The following is a 22,597-nucleotide window of genomic DNA, read 5'->3' as shown; positions in this document are numbered from 1 at the left end:
AACATAAGTCATGGTACTAAGATGAAGCAAAGGATGAGTTTACATGTCCAGTAATCATCCTTTTGGAATTAATCCTTTAAACTTAAAAACTTGATCTGTTTCAGACTGGTGAAAAAACGTATGCATTGATTTGTTCAAATTGACTTTATAGGACAAAAAAGTTGACTTAAATCATTGAAGTCAATTTTCTTTTCTGGCATCAAAAAAACTACGGTAATTGCAACTGTATCCATTTGTTAAATCAATGAAGTCAATATGAACAGATCCGTTTTTAAAGTAACAATCAAAAACTTGAGCCAGTACTTGTTTTCTTCAATAAAAGTAGACACTATGTTAGGACTGGCGGAACGCACCAAGAAAGGTGATATAGATGCGTTCGCAGTCCGGGGTCCACCGTACAGGTGAAAACCTGCTGCTAGTAAATACAGACTATGTGGCGGTACACTAAAGTATATACACGTGGGTTCAACCTCACCCAGCGTGAAGGGAGCAATCCTGTTGTGTCACAGGATCGCGGTACCACACCTAAAGCGCGAGCGAGTAGTCAGCGTACTTAACCCCAACTGGGATTGAAGTCCGATTAGACCCTCGCTGGCACTACACCGCAACTGGGTGTGAAAGGAAACTAAATATAAATATATAAATGCACAGGAGTGCGAGCAATGCCGCACTGACGGACGCCACCAACCACACTGGCTTGGGTATGGAAAGCGCTAGGCAAGCGCACGGTGCCGTACAGGCGGACACAGCAACCAACATGCGCGAGCAGACAACAACTCTAGGGAGGGATATTTAGGAGCTTTCATCCATCGACATACATTCATCTACACACACACATATAGCATTATGAGACAATACTAGCGCATGGCCGTGCGGTCATGCGCAGTTTATATAGTTGCAGCACAGGAAGTGGCCACAGAACTTTTGCCCTTCCAAGACCTGCCAAGAGGACCAATGGAATGTGCCGCAGAGCCTGAGCACATGACCCTCGATCTCCAACGGGAGATCTTGCCCTGGGCATGCTCAGTGTGTGCAGATAAGGACTTAGTCCCAGAGAAGTCCGCTCGCTGCTGACCAGTATTGGCTTTAAAGGCAGAAGCTGGAGAAGCAGCAGTAACTCTTCTCACAGAGTCAGACTGAGCGAGACGCTGGGATCGACGTCCCTGCTGAGCAGACTCCACTGCGGCTGGAGGAGAATGGGAGACCGCAGCGGAGACGGATCGAGATTCCCCCTGTGCAGCAGAGGAAACTCAACTCCTAACATTACCCCCCCTCCTAGGGCCCCCCCCTCCTTGGGCCTCGCTACGTTCGAAGGCAGCAATGAGCTGCGGAGCCCGAATGTGCTCAACAGGCTCCCAGGACCTGTCCTCGGGGCCATAACCCTTCCAGTCCACCAAATAAAATTTTTTACCACGCACCACCTTGCACCCTAAAATAGCGTTCACCTCATAATCGTCCGAAGACGAACCCGATGTCCCAGCAGATGACTCGGAGAACCGGGACATATACACGGGTTTCAAGAGGGACACATGAAAGGTGTCGGTGATACCCAGGCGAGGCGGAAGGGCCAAACGATAGACCACAGGATTAACCTGCTCGAGGACCTTGAAAGGGCCCAAGTAGCGAGGAGCAAATTTAGTGGACTCAACTCATAGCCTGATGTTACGGGCGGAGAGCCACACCAAGTCGCCAGGAGCAAAGGTCGGAGCGGGGCACCGATGAGCATCGGCGGAGGACCTCATTCTCTCCTTAGAGGCCCGAATGGCATCCTGAGTGCAGTCCCAAATATCCCGTGCCTCCACAGCCCAGTCTGCCACCCTGGAGTCGGCGGAGGACACGGGCATAGGCACGGGTACCCGTGGATGCTGACCATAGTTGAGGAGGAATGGGGTTTGTCCAGTGAAGTCAGCTACGGCGTTGTTCAGTGCAAACTCTGCCCATGATAGCAAGGATGCCCAGTCATCCTGCCTGGCTGAAACAAAATGTTGCAGGTATGTGACCAAGGTCTGGTTGGCCCTCTCTACCAACCCATTCGTCTCGGGATGATAAGCGGAAGAGAGATTCAACTCAATACTGAGAAGACGACAGAGCTCTCTCCAGAACCGAGAAGCAAACTGGGGACCCCGGTCACTGACAATTTTGTCTGGCATACCATGCAGGCGGAAGATATGTCTAATGAACAACGCTGCCAAGGCCCGTGCAGAAGGTAACCGTGGTAGCGGCACCAAATGCACCATTTTTGAGAAATGATCGGTGATGACCCAAATGATGGTACCGCCGCGAGACTTGGGCAAACCCACAACAAAGTCCATCCCGACCATCTCCCAGGGCCTATCTGCCACCGGCAAGGGATAGAGCAAACCAGCTGGCCTTTGACGCGGAGATTTATTTTTGGCGCAGGAGACACATGCCAGAACATAATCCCTGACATCCCGGGCCATATGCGGCCACCAGTACGTCCTCGCCAGTAGCTCAGATGTCCTCTTTGTCCCAAAGTGTCCACCCACCCTGGACGAATGAGCCCAAGAGAGAACCTCCGGTCGCAAATTAATGGGCACAAAAGTCTTGCCCGGAGGCACAGACTCTAGCGAAACCGGCGCCACGGTTCTCAGGCTCTCGGAAGGGACAATAAGCCGAGGCTCCTCTTCCTCCTTCTCAGTTGACATAAGGGAGCGAGAGAGAGCGTCAGCACGGATATTCTTCTCCCCGGCGAGATAATGAAGAGAAAAGTGGAACCGGGAGAAGAACAGGGACCATCTGGCCTGGCGAGAATTTAGCCGCTGGGCTGTCTGCAAATAGACCAAATTTTTGTGGTCCGTGTAAACTTGGAAGGGAAACCGCGCACCCTCCAGAAGGTGTCTCCACTCCGAAAAGGCCAACTTCATTGCTAGCAACTCCCTGCCCCCGATGGAGTAGTTCCTCTCCGCTGGCGTGAAGGTCTTAGAGAAGAAGAAGCATGGATGCTTCCGACCTTGAGCATCCTTTTGGTAGAGGACTGCTCCAGCACCAACGGACGAGGCATCCACCTCCATTAGGAATGGCTTATCCACATCGGAACGATGTAAGATGGGAGCGCTAGCAAAGTGGGACTTAATAGAAGTGAAGGCCTTGGAGACCTCTTCCGACCACAATTTGGGATTCGCTCCCTTCTTGGTGAGGGCTACCAAGGGAGCTACCAGAGTTGAGAAGTGGGGAATGAACTGGCGGTAATAGTTTATGAACCCCATAAAGCGCTGCACCGCTTTAAGAGAATGGGGCTCTTGCCAGTCCATCACAGCCTGTAGTTTGGCAGGATCCATAGCCAATCCCTGGGCGGAGATGATATAGCCCAGGAAAGGTAAGGACTCCTGCTCAAACACACACTTCTCCAACTTTGCATAAAGAGAGTTTGCCCGTAGGAGATCGAAGACTCTGCCAACATCTCTCCGGTGGGAGTCAATATCTGGAGAAAAGATGAGAATATCATCCAGATAGACTACTACCGAGGTGGAAAGCATATCCCGAAAGATATCGTTGACAAAGTCTTGGAACACGGCAGGTGCATTACAGAGCCCGAAGGGCATCACCAGATACTCATAGTGCCCATCTCTGGTGTTAAATGCCGTTTTCCACTCGTCCCCCTCACGGATGCGAATCAGGTTATAAGCACCCCGCAGATCTAGTTTAGTAAACACTCTAGCTCCCCGAAGCCTATCGAAAAGCTCAGATATCAACGGCAAAGGGTACTTGTTCTTAACTGTAATAGCATTAAGACCCCTGTAGTCTATGCATGGACGTAGTTCTCCATTCTTCTTCTGCACGAAAAAGAACCCTGCCCCAGCAGGTGACACTGACTTCCTGATGAACCCTCTTGCCAAATTCTCTTGTATGTACTGAGACATTGCCTCCATTTCCGGGAGAGATAATGGATAGACTCGACCCCGGGGAGGCTCAGCACCAGGCAAGAGATCAATAGGACAGTCATAGGGGCGATGGGGCGGAAGAGTCTCCGCTGCCTTTTTGGAGAACACGTCTGCATAAGACCAATATTGCTTGGGGAGAGCGGAGAGATCTGCGGGTACCTCTGTAGTAGTAACCTGAACGCACTCTCGATGACACCTGTTCCCACAAGATTCACCCCATCCCAGAATTCTGCCTGAGGACCACTCGATGTGAGGAGAGTGGTACCGTAACCAAGGTATCCCCAAGAGAACCTCATCAATTCCCTCAGGAATGACGAGTAGAGATATAATCTCCTGATGAGATGGTGACATGGACAGAGTAAAAGGGATAGTTTGATGTGTAATCTGTGTGGGCAGTGTCGACCCATTCACCACTCGTACCGTTACTGGTTGAGATAGCATGACCAGAGGAATTGCGTGACGTTGGGCGAAGGCTGAAGACATAAAATTGCCCTCCGCCCCAGAATCCACGCAGAGTTCTACCGAGTGAGAGGATGAGCCCAATGTTATTATCCCCTTAAAGGACAATTTGGAGGCAAACGTCGCCGTGTCTAGTGCACCTCCACCAACTACCACTAGACGCTGACGTTTCCTCGACCGCTGGAGACATCTGGAGGCAAGATGTCCAGACTGTTGGCAAAGATGACAAATCTGGAGTGCACAAGCGGTCCGGGACTTAGATCCTGCTCGAGACTCTACCACAGGCTCATGGGGCTCAGGAGCCTGGTCTGGAGATTCCAAAGGTTTGACGAAGGTGGGAGCCAGCCGAAACCTCTGCCTACACTGGGCTCGCTCTAACCTCCGCTCGTGAAAACGGAGATCAATACGAGTGGATAGAGTTATTAATTCCTCCAGTGTGGCGGGAATCTCCCTAGTGGCCAGGGCGTCCTTAACGTGGTCAGCCAGCCCCCTCCAAAATATTGGAATGAGGGCTTTATCCGACCACTCCAGCTCAGATGCTAGGGTGCGGAAGTGGACGGCAAAATGACTGACCAAGGACGAGCCCTGAGTCAATGCCAACAATTGGAGCGCCGTATCATGGGTGACACGAGGTCCCAAAAAGACCTGTTTCAGAGTGCTCAGAAACAACGGAGCACTCTGCACCACATGATCGCTATGCTCCCATAGCGGCGTAGCCCACTGCAACGCTCTGTCCGACAGAAGAGACACTATAAATCCCACCTTAGCCCGCTCTGTTGGGAAACGAGAGGCCAGAAGCTCGAGATGGATAGAGCACTGACTCACGAAACCCCTACAAGACTTACAGTCACCAGAGAATTTCTCTGGAAGCGGGAGGCGAGTTAGAGTCGGGACAGGAGCGGCAGTGGACAAGGTGGCTGCAGCAACACTAGCAGCCTGAACAGCGACAGCAGTGACATCCACAGCTGAGGTTGAACGCTCAAGAGCCGCCAACCTTCCCTCCAGCTGCTGGATGTACCGCTGTGAACGCTGATCGTCCATCATTTACTAGCCAGACCCTGGCGCTAGTATTCTGTTAGGACTGGCGGAACGCACCAAGAAAGGTGATATAGATGCGTTCGCAGTCCGGGGTCCACCGTACAGGTGAAAACCTGCTGCTAGTAAATACAGACTATGTGGCGGTACACTAAAGTATATACACGTGGGTTCAACCTCACCCAGCGTGAAGGGAGCAATCCTGTTGTGTCACAGGATCGCGGTACCGCACCTAAAGCGCGAGCGAGTAGTCAGCGTACTTAACCCCAACTGGGATTGAAGTCCGATTAGACCCTCGCTGGCACTACACCGCAACTGGGTGTGAAAGGAAACTAAATATAAATATATAAATGCACAGGAGTGCGAGCAATGCCGCACTGACGGACGCCACCAACCACACTGGCTTGGGTATGGAAAGCGCTAGGCAAGCGCACGGCGCCGTACAGGCGGACACAGCAAGAGGACGCTCTAGTGTGTGTATCGTGCAGATGATTAGTCGGGCGCTAGATAGCTACCAACATCCGCGAGCAGACAACAACTCTAGGGAGGGATATTTAGGAGCTTTCATCCATCGACATACATTCATCTACACACACACATATAGCATTATGAGACAATACTAGCGCATGGCCGTGCGGTCATGCGCAGTTTATATAGTTGCAGCACAGGAAGTGGCCACAGAACTTTTGCCCTTCCAAGACCTGCCAAGAGGACCAATGGAATGTGCCGCAGAGCCTGAGCACATGACCCTCGATCTCCAACGGGAGATCTTGCCCTGGGCATGCTCAGTGTGTGCAGATAAGGACTTAGTCCCAGAGAAGTCCGCTCGCTGCTGACCAGTATTGGCTTTAAAGGCAGAAGCTGGAGAAGCAGCAGTAACTCTTCTCACAGAGTCAGACTGAGCGAGACGCTGGGATCGATGTCCCTGCTGAGCAGACTCCACTGCGGCTGGAGGAGAATGGGAGACCGCAGCGGAGACGGATCGAGATTCCCCCTGTGCAGCAGAGGAAACTCGACTCCTAACACACTATTAATTTTTTTATTAAAAAAAATGAAAACTACTATGACTTTATAAAACATTGAAAACAAAACAAGAATGTAACTAAATTGAACCATGCAATTAGAGAAAAACAATTTACAAATATGCTCTGAGTTTTAGCTATAAAGAATTAGATCCAATCTTTGATTTCGACCAAAGGGATTAGTGGCAATTAATGTCAACCCCTTGCTGCAAGAGAACATTGTATTCACTTGTTGTAAAAGGATCCTTAGGTGTAAAGGGGGCTGAGATGCTAAATTATATTAGGCTATATTATACAGTTGTCAAAAAAAAGATCCATTAAAATTTTCAATGTTTATCAGATATATTAAAAATGGAGACTCACAGTAGACAAAAAAATACACCCTGACAATTCCTAGGTAGACATTTTTAAAAGTTTTTTTTTTTACACTACTGTTTTTTGGACGGATGTAGTTAATCTTGAATCTTTTGTTTAAGGATGAAAATCAAGTGTTCTCTCTAGCTGGCCAAACATCTATAGGTAGCCTTTCTTTGTCCCTTAAAAGTCTTTTCTAAGATGTCTATGATTGTTGTAAAGAAAATCTCAAATCATGGTGGGAAATCAAGAAGTTAGAAAACTACCGTAAATTAAGAATGAGAAATTTCCCACAAAGGCCTTAACATAAATATATTCACCCCTCCCCCTGCACATCAAACTCGCATCTGTTGGAATTGTGGCAAAAAGAATCCATAGAATCATCAGTTAGATTTCTGAAAATTCTTCTTGAAGAAGAAAATAAATTTGAGGAATCATCTAAACAACTAATAGAAAAAAGCCATAAACATAAATCAGGCCCAGACTTCAACCGACGAGAAAGTCTACTACAAACCTCGGTTGAGAAGTATCAATCTTTTTGAAATAGAGAAAGCACTCTCAATTTCTAAGAGATATGAGGGAATTCAGAGATATCGGGCCTATCAGCATATGACCAACAAACCCATAGATCCATCTTCATCTGATGTAGATACCTCTGACACAAAAAAACAGGGTTCAATCAACAGGGGTAGATACAGGTCTTCTAGACAAATATGACAAGGTATGAGAAAGCAATCAGGCCACAGAACTATACATGGTACAAACAATTCAGTGTCCCCACCTGGGACATTGTCTTTAAGATATCCCTTATCTTGCTCCTCTTCTTTTTTAGAATGTGGGACTCAAATGAATTTAAGGAAAATACATCAATAAATAAGGGGCAGATCATTAAACATCCCCAGATATTAACCAGAGTTGAGTATGGTATTCTTCAGAAAGGTCTTAGTTTGTCACGATTCCATCATACAATTGTTTTAACTGGGCTAAAGACATAAACCTCTCTGGGCGTAAGTTAAAATAGAAGAAATGTTGAAGTTTTTTTAAACAAAGAGTGTTATAGACTGTGGATTACAATGATGAGATGGAGGGATATCAAACATTAATGAATCTGCTAAGCAAAAATGAAAAGAAAAGGGGCAAGTGACCAGTTACTGACCTGAAGCCCAAAAGTAAAAAAAACATGCCTCCACAGAATGATTTAACTAGCATAGATGTTGTCAAACGAATAGAAAATGATCTCAGGAAAATCTCATATAACAATCCCTTTCAGGAATCAAATTTTTTGTAAAAAACAAACATCTGATTATGAAACCGTCAGAAAAGAGAGGAAAACCTCCTTCTGTTGGATTCCTCCTAATATTCGTCTATACTTATGAAGTGATCAATGAAGAGCTGTATTGTCAAACTAAAAACCATCTTAGATAAGGCAAGAAGGGAATTGCTTATATCAAACAATGAGTATAATTATCTTTTTCCCACCTCTCCAACTTTGCCTAGGTTCTAATATCTACCCGAGACACACAATGGAGTAGACCCGCTAAAAGGTCATCTCATTATGGTGGGCATAGGGTTGGCCAGTGAAAATTCGCGGGGTCTATATTGACACCATCTTGTAGCCCTTTGTGCTATCCCTATCATCATATGTGAGAGATACATCTGACTTGTTGAAAAAATTAGAGGGAGTGACTACTGAAGAAAACATCATCCTGGTCTCCATAGATGTGGAGGCCTGATACAGCAGTATCCCCCATGATCCAGGAATAGGAGCAGTTAGACACTTCTTAAAGATGAGGGCAGTAGAGTGTTGGAAACATAACACCTGTGTGGAGAATTTACTCCAATTTTTACTCCATAACAACTACTTCCTTTTTTATGGCTAATTTTTCCACTAGCTCAGGCGCACAATGATGGGATGCCCATGCGCTCCCACATACACCAATCTGTTCGTGGGCTGGTGGAAGGAAACGTGTTTTGAGAGGGTGAGGCTTAGTAGGGCCCTTATATCATCCTCTGGGCCAGATACATTGATTACATCTTTGTTTTGAGGTCTAGCTTAGAAGCTGATTTAATGTCATTTATCTCCTGCCTGAATTTAACCCCTTAGTGACAGAGCCAATTTGGTACTTAATGACCAAGCCAATTTTTACAATTCTGACCACTGTCACTTTATGAGGTTATAACTCTGGAGTGCTTTAACGGATCCCGCTGATTCTGAGACATTTTTTTTTTCGTGACATATTGTAATTCATGTTAGTGGTAACATTTCTTCAATACTACTTGCAATTATTTATGAAAAAAAATGGAAATATGGCGAAAATTTTTACAATTTTCAAACTTTGTATTTTTATGCCCTTAAATCAGAGAGATATGTCATGAAAATAAATAGTTAATAAATAACTACTTTACATCTGCACAATTTTGGAAACAACATTTTTTTTGTTAGGGAGTTATAAGGGTTAAAATTTGACCAGCAATTTCTCATTTTTACAACACCATTTTTTTTAGGGACCACATCACATTTGAAGTCATTTTGAGAGGTCTGTTGTTGTGAATTCCGCTCTTGGGCTCCCTCCGGTGGTTGTAAGTGGCACTTTTGTGAGTTCTGCTCTTGGGCTCCCTCTTGTGGTTTCAAGTGATATGGCTGCTCCTTGGAGTTAGCTGTCATCAGCTGCCTCCACTTATCTTCTCTTCTGCTCGGCTATTTGGGTCTGGCTGTTCCTTCAGCTAGTGCCACTTGTAAATGGTTTCTGGTTGGATTCACATCTCTTTGGATTTCCCTGTTTTCCTGACCAGTTCAGCAAAGCTAAGTTCTTACTTGCTCTGTTCTGTTCACAGATTGTGGACTTATCCGTTCAGTGCTTTCTATGTTTGTCCAGCTTATCAGTATGAATTAATTCTGTCTTGCTGGAAGCTCTGGGAAGCAGATTTACCCTCCACACCTTTAGTCAGGTGTGGAGATTTTTAGTAAACTCTGCGTGGATTTTTGTAGTGTTTTATACTGACCGCACAGTATTCCATCCTGTCCTATCTATCAAGCTAGACTGGCCTCCTGTGCTCATCCTGGTTTCATTCTGTGTATGTCTTTTCCCTCTCCACGCACAGTCATTATTTGTGGGGGGCTAATCTATCCTTTGGGGATTTTCTCTGAGGCAAGATAGTTTTCCTGCTTCTGTCTTTAGGGGTAGTTAGCTCTTAGGCTGTGACGAGATGCATAGGGAGAGTTAGGAGCATTCCACGGCTGCTTCTAGTGTTGTGTTGAGCTTAGGGACTGCGGTCAGTACAGTTACCACTTCCTTCAGAGCTCGTTTCATGTTGCTCCTAGACCACCGCATCATAACAGTCTATATGATAGAAAATAACCAAGTGTGACACCATTCTAAAAACTGCACCCCTCAAGGTGCTCAAAATCACATTCAAGAAGTTTATTAACCCTTTACGTGCTTCACAGGAACTGAAACAATGTGGAAGGAAAAAATGAACATTTAACTTTTTTTGCAAACATTTTAATTCAGAACCATTTTTTTTTATTTTCACAAGTGTAAAAACAGAAATTTAACCATAAATTTTGTTGTGCAATTTCTCCTGAATACGCTGATACCCCATATGTGGGGGTAAGCCACTGTTTGGGCGCATGGCAGAGCTTGGAAGAGAAGGAGCGCCTTTTGACTTTTTCAATGCAGAATTGGCTGGAATTGAGATCAGATGCCATGTCACGTTTAGAGAGCCCCTGATGTGCCTAAACAGTAGAAATGCTCCACAAGTGACACCATTTTGAAAACTAGACCCCTTAAGGAACTTATCTAGATCTGTGGTGAGCACTTTGAACCCCAAAGAGCTTCACAGAAGTTTATAACGTAGAGCCGTGAAAATAAAAAATCGCATTTGTTTACACAAAAATGATATTTTCGCCCACAAATTATTATTTTCACAAGGGTAACAGGAGAAATTAGATCACAAAAGTTGTTGTTCAATTTCTCCTGAGTACGTCGATACCCCATATGTGGGGGTAAACCACTGTTTGGGCGCACCGCAGAGCTTGGAAGAGAAGGAGTGCCGTTTTACTTTTTCAATGTAGAATTGGCTGGAAGTGATATCGGACGCCATATCGCGTTTAGAGAGCCCCTGACAGCGTCGGACTGGAGCACCTTGGGCCCACCAGAGAAAATAATTCTTGGGGCCCACTATGTAGCTACGTAGAAATAGATACAAGACCACCAATTGTGCGGTAAAAAGCGCTAATATCAGGGTATAATATAAGGTAGTTCACGTCTTAATAATGTAGCAAGGGTTGGGGTAGCCCCCTCACAGAATATGATGTAGCCCCCTCATAAAATATAATGCAGTCCTCTCTCATAGAATATAATGCAGCACCCCACAAAATATAATGCAACCCTCTCAGGTATGACGCAGTCCCCACCATAGAATATAATGTAGCACCCCATAGGGTATAATGCAGCCCCCCCCTCATATAGTATAATGCCACCCACCACAGAATATAATGTAGTCCCCTGAGATAATGCAGTTCCACCACAGAATATAATGCAGCCCCCCATAGAGTATACTGTAGCCCCTCATATAGTATGATGTAGCCCCCCATAATATAATGTAGTACCCTGAGTATAATGCAGTCCCCCCACAGAATATAATGTAGCCCCCCAGGGCCGTATTTAGAGTTTCTGCTGCCCTAGGCACTTTTAGTGCTGCCTCCCCCTTTGGTGAGTATGACACTATCGGCAGTGACTTTGGCAAGAATCACTGATGTGAAAGTCGCCTTTTGCAGCAGATCCGGCAGTTTTTCTGCATCTGCCGCGTAACGGATCACTTATGGCAACACTGCGTTCGGCCTCATTCATTCCCTATGGGATTTGCGGCACTTGCCGTGATCTGGCAGATGCGGTACCATACCTCCCAACTTTTGAAGAAGGGAAGGAGGTATAAAGTTTGCGGTGCGCGTAGTGCGCCGCGGCAAATTTTAGGCCACGCCTTTGACCACACCCATTTCACAACTAGTCACACCCATATCCACATCCCAACCGCAGCCATTTAGCACTGCTGATCACACTGTTTTATATACAATAATTATAAGCAAACAAAAATATGGCCACACAGTGCTCCATACTGTATAATGGCCACACATGATGCTCAATACTGTATAACGGCTACACATGATGCTCAATACTGTATAACGGCCACCACACATGATGCGCCATACTCTATAATGGCCACACACAGTTCTCCATACTGTATAATGGCCACACATGATGCTCAATACTGTATAACGGCCACACATGATGCTCAATACTGTATAACGGCCACCACACATGATGCTCCATACTGTATAATGGCCACACACAGTTCTCCATACTGTATAATGGCCACACATGATGCTCAATACTGTATAATGGCAACACAGTGCTCCATACTGTATAATGGCCACACATGATGATCCATAGTGTATAATGGCCACATATGATGCTCCATAGTGTATAATGGCCACACATGATGCTCCATAGTGTATAATGGGTATAATGGCCACACATAGCTCCATACTGTATAATGGCCAGACAGTGCTCCATACTGTATAATGACCACCCACACATAGTGCTCCATACTGTATAACGGCCACACAGTTCTCCATACTGTATAATGATCCCACATAATGCTCAATACTGTATAATGGCCACAAATGATGCTCGCGACTGTATATCGGCCACACATGATGCTCAATACTGTATAACGGCCACACATGATGCTCCATACTGTATAATGGCCACACATGATGCTCCATACTGTATAACGGCCACACATGATGCTCAATACTGTATAATGACCCCCCTCCTGTATGCATGGCTCATATTCCCCCCCGTATGCATGGCTCATATCCCTCCCACCTGTATGCATGGCTCATATTCCCCCCGTATGCATGGCTCATATCCCCCCTCCTGTATGCATGGCTCATATCCCCCCCTGTATGCATGGCTCATATTCCGCCCCTGTATGCATGGCTTATATTCCCCCCCTGTATGCATGGCTCATATCCCCCCCCTGTATGCATGGCTCATATTCTGCCCCTGTATGCATGGCTCATATTCCCCCCTTTATTCAGGGCTTATATTCCCCCCTGTATGCATGGCTTATATTCCCCCCTGTATGCATGGCTCATATTCCCCCCTGTATGCATGGCTTATATTCCCCCCTGTATGCATGGCTTATATTCCCCCTGTATGCATGGCTTATATTCCCCCCTGTTACTGTATGCATGGCTTATATTCCCCCTGTATGCATGGCTCATATTCCGCCCCTGTATTCATGGCTTATATTCCCCCCTGTATGCATGGCTTATATTCCCCCTGTATGCATGGCTTATATTCCCCCCTGTTACTGTATGCATGGCTCATAGTCCGCCCCTGTATGCATGGCTTATCTCTCTGCACCCGCACCTGCTCCCGCTCCCGCTCCTGCTCGGCGCGCCGGCTTATGTCCTCCTTCATCCCCCCCGTCCCTCATACTCACCTGTCCCACTGCACGGCCGTGCCGACATCCCTCGCGCTCTGTCCCGACTCCAGGTGCCGGCGCACGGGCGCAGCACCTTCTTCCTGCTTGACCGGTCATGTGACACCGCTCATTTAAGGTCATGAATATGTGCATATTCATGGCCTTAATGAGCGGTGTCACGTGACCACTCGTTCAGAACAAGCTGCAGTGCAGACGCCGAGACCATCGCTGGAGCAGGGTGAGTATCATATTCAAGGCGGGCGGCGGGGGGGCCCTGGAGGCTGGAGCAGTGGGGGCCCTGGAGCAGTGGGGGCCCTGCCAGCAGGTATCAGTGCCAGGGCCCACCGGAGGATCCTCCGGTTCTCTGGTGGGCCAGTCCGAGCCTGGCCCCTGATGTGCTTAAACAGTAGAAACCCCCCACAAGTGACCCCATTTTGGAAACTAGACCCCTTAAGGAACTTATCTAGATGTGTGTTGAGCACTTTAAACCCCCAAGTGCTTCACAGAAATTTATAAAGTTGAGCTGTGAAAATAAAAAATCCTCTTTTTTTCGTCAAAAATGATATTTTAGCCTGCAATTTTTTATTTTCTCAAGGGTAACAGGAGACATTGGACCCCAAAATCTGTTGACCAATTTGTCCTGAGCATGCGGATACCCCATATGTGTGGGTGGGCACTGTTTGGGCACCCATCGGGGCTCAGAAGGGAGGAGCGCAGCTTGGAATGCAGATTTTGATGGGATGGTCTGCGGGCGTCATGTTGCATTTGCAGAGCTCCTGATATACCTAAACTGTAGTAACCCCCCACAAGTGACCCCATTTTGGAAACTAGACCCCCCAAGGAACTTATCTAGATGTGTGGTGAGCGCTAGTAACAAATAAGTAATTACAGGATATGTCCCAGAGAGTGACGAGTTCTATGGCGTGTATTATTTAGGTGACAGGCAGTGCTACAGAGGTCAGGAAAAGGCCTTCGTGCAGCAATGCCCATATTCCAATATGTGTGAGGCTGCGGCCTGAATAGGTTGTCTTTATTTTCACTAAAGCTATCAAAGTATTGCACAATGTTTGCTAACTTTGGTGTATCTTTAAAGATAACACTTTTGTCTAGATCTGTTTGTTCAAGTTCAACTCAAGTCCCTAATGGGATGAGAATTGTGACTATTTTGCAACTTTTTTTTTTTTTTTAAAGTCACAATTATCACTGTAGTAAGAGGGTGGAATAAAAATTGATGAAACAGCTCTACAAAAAGGTATAAGTTATATTAAAAGAAAAGCCAAATTTAGCAAAAATTGTACAACACTTTATTTGCACCAAAGCTATCAAAGACAATGCTGCTTTCAGAAAAACTGACCTTAAAAATTCTCCTAGTACGAATGCGCAGAATATCCAGAATCTTAAAGTAATTAAAGAAAAATACAGAGATGCGCCATATTAAAAAGAAATGTAAACTAACAGAGGCTAAATCCCGAGCATTTCAGGTTATGGCTGCCATCACACTATCAGTATTTGGTCAGTATTTTATATCAGTATTTGTAAGTCAAAACCAGGAGTGGGTGATAAATACAGAAGTGGTGCATATGTTTCTATTATACTTTTCCTCGCTTTGTTCCGCTCCTGGTTTTGGCTTACAAATACTGATGTAAAATACTGACCACATACTGATAGAGTGACGGCAGCCCATCTATTAAGGCTCCTGCAGACAACAGTAAAGATCAGATTAGTGCTCTGTGGTTCTGACAGATACGTTAGCTTTGGTCTCCTTGTTATTCTATGAAGCCATGCACATGTCCAATTTTTCTCCTTGGACCAAGGGGTCTTAAGGTACCTTCACACATAACGATATTATTAACGATATCGTTGCTTTTTGTGACGTAGCAACGATATCGTTAATGAAATCGTTATGTGTGACAGCGACCAACGATCAGGCCCCTGCTGGGAGATCGTTGGTCGCTGAATAAAGTCCAGAACTTTATTTCGTCGCTGGACTCCTCCTGACATCGCTGGATCGGCGTGTGTGACACCGATCCAGCGATGTCTTCACTGGTAACCAGGGTAAACATCGGGTAACTAAGCTCAGGGCCGCGCTTAGTAACCCGATGTTTACCCTGGTTACCATCCTAAAAGTAAAAAAAAACAAACAGTACATACTTACCTACCGCTGTCTGTCCTCCAGCGCTGTGCTCTGCACTCCTCCTGTACTGGCTGTGAGCGTCGGTCAGCCGGAAAGCAGAGCGGTGACGTCACCGCTCTGCTTTCCGGCCGCTGTGCTCACACAGACAGTACAGGAGGAGAGCAGAGCACAGCGCTGGAGGACAGACGGCTGTAGGTAAGTATGTACTGTTTGTTTTTTTTTACTTTTAGGAAGGTAACCAGGGTAAACATCGGGTTACTAAGCGCGGCCCTGCGCTTAGTTACCCGATGTTTACCCTGGTTACCGACATCGTTGGTCGCTGGAGAGCGGTCTGTGTGACAGCTCTCCAGCGACCAAACAGCGACGCTGCAGCGATCCGGATCGTTGTCGGTATCGCTGCAGCGTCACTTAATGTGAAGGTACCTTTAGGACACAAAATTACAGCATGTCGATTACACTGTTCAACAACAAAATTGTAAATTGAGCAAAACTAGCTAATTCGTATAGATTTTGTGCTGCTAAAATCAAAAATGAGAGAAAAAAACCTGAGAATTAGATTTATTTTTCATTTTACAAGTGTCCATCGTGGAGAATTGTAATGCAGTAAATGTATGGAGGTGAATAGATTTTTCATATTAGGTTGTATTAGGTTGGCAATATCCGGGAAGTGAAACACTGGTACAAAAAGTGTGCAAAAACTATTGGTTGTTTCTAAGGAAATATTATTCCCTCCTTTAAACATCAAACTGGGACTAATGACAAACTTTGTAAACAGCATGCTCGATTAAGTCATACAAAGTTGAAAGAGCGTATCTTTGATGACCCCAGGTTAGGGAGCTTTACAAGGACATTCGGTTCGATGACGTACTTCAGGCTGTCGAAAAGGCAGCGCCTCATAGTTCTAACCTCTTCTCCACTTTGCGATTTTCAGTTTTTGCACTATCGTTGTTTCTACTCCTTCCCAGAGCCATAGGTTTTTTCTGTTAATACTGTATAGCGCCGTATGAGGGTTTGTTTTTGCTGGACGAGTTATACTTTTGGAAGACACCATCGATTTTACCATATAGTGTATTGGAAAACAGGAAAAAAAATTCCAAGTGTGGACAAATTGCAAAAAAAAGTGCAATTTTACAATTTTTTTTGTTTTATTATTTACGATTTTTACTAAATGCTAAAACTGACCAAGAAATTTGATTTCCCAGGTCAGTATGAGTATGCCAATATCAAACATGTATTGGTTCTTTCTTATTTAAGTGGTGAAAAAAAATCTGAAATTTGTAGGAAAAAAAATCTGCTTATGTCGCCATTTTCCAAGATCCACAGCATTTCCATTTTTTGTGATCTGGGCCTGATTGATGGTTTATTTTTATTCCTTGAGTGGACATTTTATTTCATACTATTTTGCGGTAGATACGATGTTTTGATAACCTTTTATTGCTTTTTATTACAGTGTTGAAGTGGCTAAAAATGAAATTCTGGCGTTTAGATTTCTTATTACACAGTTTACCGATCTGATTAATTTATATACTTTAGCCCATCTAATGATGGTTTGTTATAACAATTTCCAATAAATCTACGGAAGCTTTTTGCAAATTTCACCTTGCAAGAGTAAATTGTGTATTTCATTAATTTCATTACTCCACATCTCCTATTTAAAAAAGGTAGAGCTAATGACTTAGAGATATGGTGATATTCTATTCACTTATGGTCATAGAAATGGCAATAGCCTCATTGAATGTATTTACAAAGAATTCATGAAAATTGGTTTAACACTGTTATCGGATCGCACTCAGCCATTCATGTCTATGGGTCCATGGAAAAATAAATAAAAATCAGACGGCCAAGTGCGGGCCGATTTTCACAGATTGACAGAATGAAGGACATAGAGACATTTTTTAATTCTCCACATTTGAGAAAATTCGATCACAGTGATCAGAGTGTGATAATCGACTGGATTTTCTCGGATGAGAGAGAACACGTTGGTTTGACACTAGCCTTATAGTCATTCAAACAAGCTAATAAAAGAAACATTTGACAAGGTATATTGAAATTTTATATGACATTGAAGAAATCCAAACAACTTACTGTGTCTTGAATAAGCTGTAATGTCCAAATGTTCATTATATTTGTCCAAAAAATGGATTTTTAGGCTGTAGATAAAAACAACTGATATACATAAAATTGCCAGGAAAGGTTTACGGCAGTCTATTCTGGCCATCGTTACACTCCACAACAAAATTTTCAGACAATGAATACACTACTTGCTGTGGCTGTCAGTGTACATTCTGGCTTTATACCTAGAAACACACCCAGCTTAGCAGATCCTCCCATATCTAGTGAGAATCATTAACCACTTAAATGACACTCAGGTAAACATTTATCTTTTTGATTTAATATAATAATGGGTTTAGTTTCTCCATTCAATGACAGACAGCTTGTTCTCCCTAAATGAGTTTGCTTGCAGAGCCTATTGATATTGTTTCTACTAGGAATAAATACCAGCTTAAAGGGAACTTGTCTTCAAAAAACATGACATTTACCTGCTGTCAAAGTACTAATATGCAGATAAACACCCTTCCAAACATAAGTAGCAGTCTAACATAAAAAGAAAAGTCACTGCTCTTGACAACAATCCAGGCACTGTACACATACCTGACTGGGACTGATTACAGCGCACTCACTACATGGAGAAACTGTTCACTGCCCCCAGCACCGCCCCCATGACGGGAACTAATCAGCGAGCAGGAAGAATAGAAAATCATTTCTTCCCTGCAGCCAAACATCACATTAGACAGCCACATAAGAATGGAACAATGTACACATGCAGACTATTACTATGACAGCAGGTACATAACTTTTTTATGATTTCAGGTATCCTTTAAAGAGAATTAGTCAGCAGGATTGTGCTCAGTAACCTACAGACAGTGTCAGGTTGGCGCCATTATACTGATTAAAATGATATCTTGGTTGATGAAATTGGTCTTGTGGTAGTTGTTCAATTTTTATTTTCAGTTTTGAGTTAATAATATGCTCGTGCTCTGGGGCCGCTGACATCTGTGGAGGAGGGGGAGGGTCTCAATGTGGTGCTCTGCTTAGGTGTTCACTAGTATGGCTTCTGACAGGTCATTGATCCCTCAGTGACATGCACCCTAGCTATAATATATATATATATATATATATATATATATATAATCTGCTGTAGGCAAGGGTTGGCAGTGGCACCTGTGCTGTAGCATTATCATATATATAATCTGCATATAACTCATTTATGTTATCTTTAAATTCCTAAAGAAAAACTGTTTGAAAATGGCATCGGCCGTGCCTGCGCAGCAGCAGCTATCAGCGATCCGCAGGCGTCTGTTGAAGGTGATTTTTTTCAATATATATATAATATTCAGTATATAAAATAGAAGGCATGTCACTGAAGGATCATTGACCTGTCAAAAGCCATACACATGAATACCTAATCAGAGCACCACATGAAGACACCCAGGCCACTCCGAAGCACGAGCATATCATTAACTCAAAACTGAAATTAAAGAGTAAACAACAACCACAAGACAGATTTAATCAACTAAGGTATCATTTTAATCAGTATAACAGCGCCTGACACTGTTTGTAGGTTACTGTGCACAATCCTGCTGACAGGTTCCCTTTAGCTCTTTCCTGACATACATATAAGTGCAGGTGTATGGAGCGGGCTCAACAGCTGAGCCAGCAGATGCTAATAGATTTTAAAGCCATTAAATGCCTCTTTCTATCTCTGACAGCAGCACTTATCTCCTTCACAATCTTTGACATACATTTACCTTTGATACGGGCTTACATACTGAGCCCACATGTTTCCCGGCAGCTGATGGCTGACTTAATTGTGCCTTTAACAGCCGTGGCTGTATCGGGGCTCTACCTGCAGCTGTTAACCTTTTAAATGTTGCTGTCGATATCTATATATAGCAGCCACATAGTATATAGCACAGGCCACGTAGTATTTGTCTGCTATATACTACATGGCTCCTATATACTACGTGGCCTGTGCTATATACTATGTGGCTGCTATATACATACATACATACATATTCTAGAATACCCGATGCATTAGAATCGGGCCAGCATCTAGTATATAATTAGGGCCTGCACCTTCCCAGGGTTCATCTTAAATCCTTCCCCTAACAAGATAAACCTCAAGAACAAAATTTCCTAAACAGAAAAATCAAATTTCTCTGACTTCACAAACAGACTGCTAATGCTCCAAGCTTCAACAGGGAAATGGAAAGGGAAATATCACTCAATACTTCCAGCAGCAAGCTGGAAGTTATAAACACCCCAGTCCAGGTGTGTCAACTAGAGTCAGGGAAAGGTTGCCACTTAGTCCTAGAGTCAGAAGATCCAGGAAGAAGTCAGCGACTCAGCAAAGCAAACTACTGAGACCTTCTGCAGTCAGATGCAGAGTGACGGTCTGCAGCTTCTGACACACCTATGATACCTGGTCCTTGAAGGATAACACTGTATTCATCAGCACTTTATCAGAAGAAGACGGTTTGCTAGCCAGAGGACGAGTTGAGTAATTCCTGATAAAACATCCAGTCAGACCACAGTATAGACAGAGTCCAAGTTCTTGTCCACATTTTCTCTCAACAACAGAAAGTCTGGCAGTTCTAACCTCCAATGGCTCCAACTCTGGTAAATGATCTTGCTCCGGAGAAGTACTGTATAACGGGCAGCCCACTGTTCACCACATCTCTCATGGATTGTGCAGTCCATTCAAAAAAGCCTGGGTCATGGTCTCCTCCAGAGAGGAAGGGGCGTCATGAAGAATAAACATGTCTTTAAGAGCTGCATCATTCCACAGAACTCCAGTGGACCACTGCCGAAACTCAGTGCAGTAATCCACAGGCGTGCACCCCCCTCTGCCAGCTCCGTAATCTTTGCCTCAGCGACCAAGCGTCTGATCAGGTTCATCATAGATCAGTTTTAAAGATTCTAAAAGTCGTCCACAGATGACCCTTCTGGGGCTTGTGGGAGACAAGAATACTGCGAAGGTCTGAGGCTTCCTTAGCAGTAGGGACATGATTATTCCCACCCTCTGGAACTCATCCCCTGATGACCAGAGATGCGGGGTAAAAAATAACCTACAGCTTTCCTTGAAAACCCTAAACTGTTTTTTCTCTCCATAAAATATACAGTTACGTCCATATATATTTGGACAGAGACAACATTTTTCTAATTTTGGTTATAGACATTACCACAATGAATTTTAACCCCTTAACGACCGCCGATACGCCTTTTAACGGCGGCTGCTAAGGGTACTTAAACCACAGCGCTGTTAATTAACGGCGCTGTGGAAAAAGTAAATAGCGCCCCCCAGAGTCGGAGAACATGATTCGGGGTTTTTTTTTACCGACCCCGCTTTTGCGATCGCCGATAATTAACCGTTTACCGGCGATCGCAAAAAAAAACGCGATTTCTTTTTAATTTCTCTGTCCTCCGATGTGATTGCACATCAGAGGAAAGAGAAATGGGGTCCCAGGTAGCCCCCCAATACTTACCTGTCTCCCCCGGTGCTCCTGGTGGCTCCCGATGGGCGCCGCCATCTTTTTCCGGCAAAAAAATGGCGGGCACATGCGCAGTGCGCCCGCCGGCCGGCACCGAGAGAATCTTTAGGGTCTCGGCTGCCGGGGGTAGCTGAGACCCCAAAGAACATGATCGGGGTCGGTTTTACCGACTCCTGTTTTGCGATCGCCGGTAATTAACTTTTTACCGGCGTCCGCAAAAAAAAAAAAAGTAATATGTAATTCTCTGTCCACTGATGTGATCGCACATCAGAGGACAGAGAAATAGGGGGATTCGGGGACCCTGCCATACTTACCGGTGTCCCTGGGTCCTCCTGCTGCTCCTCCTGGCCACCGGCGTCTTCATGGCAAAAGAAAATGGCGGGCGCATGCGCAGTGCACCCGCCATCTGTCGCCATCTGCCGGACGGCAGGAGAAGAGCAGTTGGAGCTAAAATTAGGGTTAGGGTTAGGGCTAGGGTTAGGGTTTGGGTTAGGGCTTGGGTTAGGGTTAGGGTTAGGGCTAGGGCTAGGGTTAGGGCTAGGGTTAAGGTTAGGGCTAGGGTTAGGGTTAGGGCTAGGGTTAAGGCTAGGGCTAGGGTTAGGGCTAGGGTTAGGGTTGGGGCTAAATTTAGGGTTAGGGTTGGGGCTAAATTTAGGGTTAGGGTTGGGGCTAAATTTAGGGTTAGGGTTGGGACTAAATTTAGGGTTAGGCTTCTTTCACACTTACGTCAGTACAGGGCCGTCGCAATGTGTCGGCCCGACATACCGACGCATGTTGTGAAAATTGTGCACAACGTGGGCAGAAGATGTAGTTTTTCAACGCATCCGCTGCCCAATCTATGTTCTGGGGAGGAGGGGGCGGAGTTACGGCCATGCATGCGCGGTCAGAAATGCGACGTACAAAAAAACGTTACATTGAACGTTTTTTGTGCCGACGGTCCGCCAAAGCACAACTGATCCAGTGCACGATGGACGCGACGTGTGGCCATCCGTCACGATCCGTCGGCAATACAAGTCTATGGGCAAAAAACGCATCCTGCGGGCACATTTGCAGGATCCGTTTTTTGTCCAAAACGACGGATTGCGACGGATGCCAAACGACGCAAGTGTGAAAGTAGCCTTAGGGCTGGGGTTAGGGTTGGGGCTAAAGTTAGGGCTAGGGTTGGGGCTAAAGCTAGGGTTAGAGTTGGTATTAGGGTTAGGGTTTGGATTAGGGTTGGTATTAGGGTTAGGGTTGGCATTAGGGTTACGCTTGGGATTAGGGTTAGGTTTGGGATTAGGTTAAGGTTAGGGTTGTGATTAGGGGTGTATTGGGATTAGGGTTAGGTTTGAGGTTAGGGTTGAGATTAGGATTAGGGGTGTGGTGGATTTAGGGTTTTGATTAGGGTTATGGTTAGGGTTGACATTAGGGTTGTTTTGGGGTAAGGGTTGTGATTATCGTTAGGGTTGTGATTAGGATTATGGATCGGGTTGGGATTAGGGTTAGGGGTGTGTTGGGGTTAGGGTTGGAGCTAGAATTGGGGGGTCTCCACTGTTTAGGTACATCAGGGGGTCTCCAAACACGACAACCAATTTTGCGCTCAAAAAGTCAAATGGTGCTCCCTCCCTTCTGAGCTCTGCCGTGCGCCCAAACAGTGGGTTACCC

General features: G+C 45.2%; 1 protein-coding gene across 7 annotated transcripts in view; it reads right to left on the bottom strand.

Annotated features, from left to right (window-relative positions):
• The window catches only part of LOC138651117 (beta-1,4-galactosyltransferase 1-like), a 480,309-nt gene extending 462,647 nt beyond the window's left edge, over positions 1 to 17,662 (bottom strand). For all 7 annotated transcript variants that reach the window (XM_069741131.1, XM_069741142.1, XM_069741124.1 and 4 more), the window contains exon 1: positions 17,487 to 17,662. In XM_069741131.1, the coding sequence (XP_069597232.1) occupies positions 17,487 to 17,619 (133 nt within the window). In that variant the 5' untranslated portion in view covers positions 17,620 to 17,662. The remainder of the gene's footprint in view (positions 1 to 17,486) is intronic.
• Positions 17,663 to 22,597: the final 4,935 nt, after the last annotated feature.

The sequence above is a fragment of the Ranitomeya imitator genome, chromosome 1, assembly GCF_032444005.1.
Source record: "Ranitomeya imitator isolate aRanImi1 chromosome 1, aRanImi1.pri, whole genome shotgun sequence".
In the NCBI taxonomy this organism is placed as follows: Eukaryota; Metazoa; Chordata; class Amphibia; order Anura; family Dendrobatidae; genus Ranitomeya; species Ranitomeya imitator.
The sequence above is the reverse complement of the archived record's forward strand: the minus strand, read 5'-3'. Positions and strand labels throughout refer to the sequence as shown.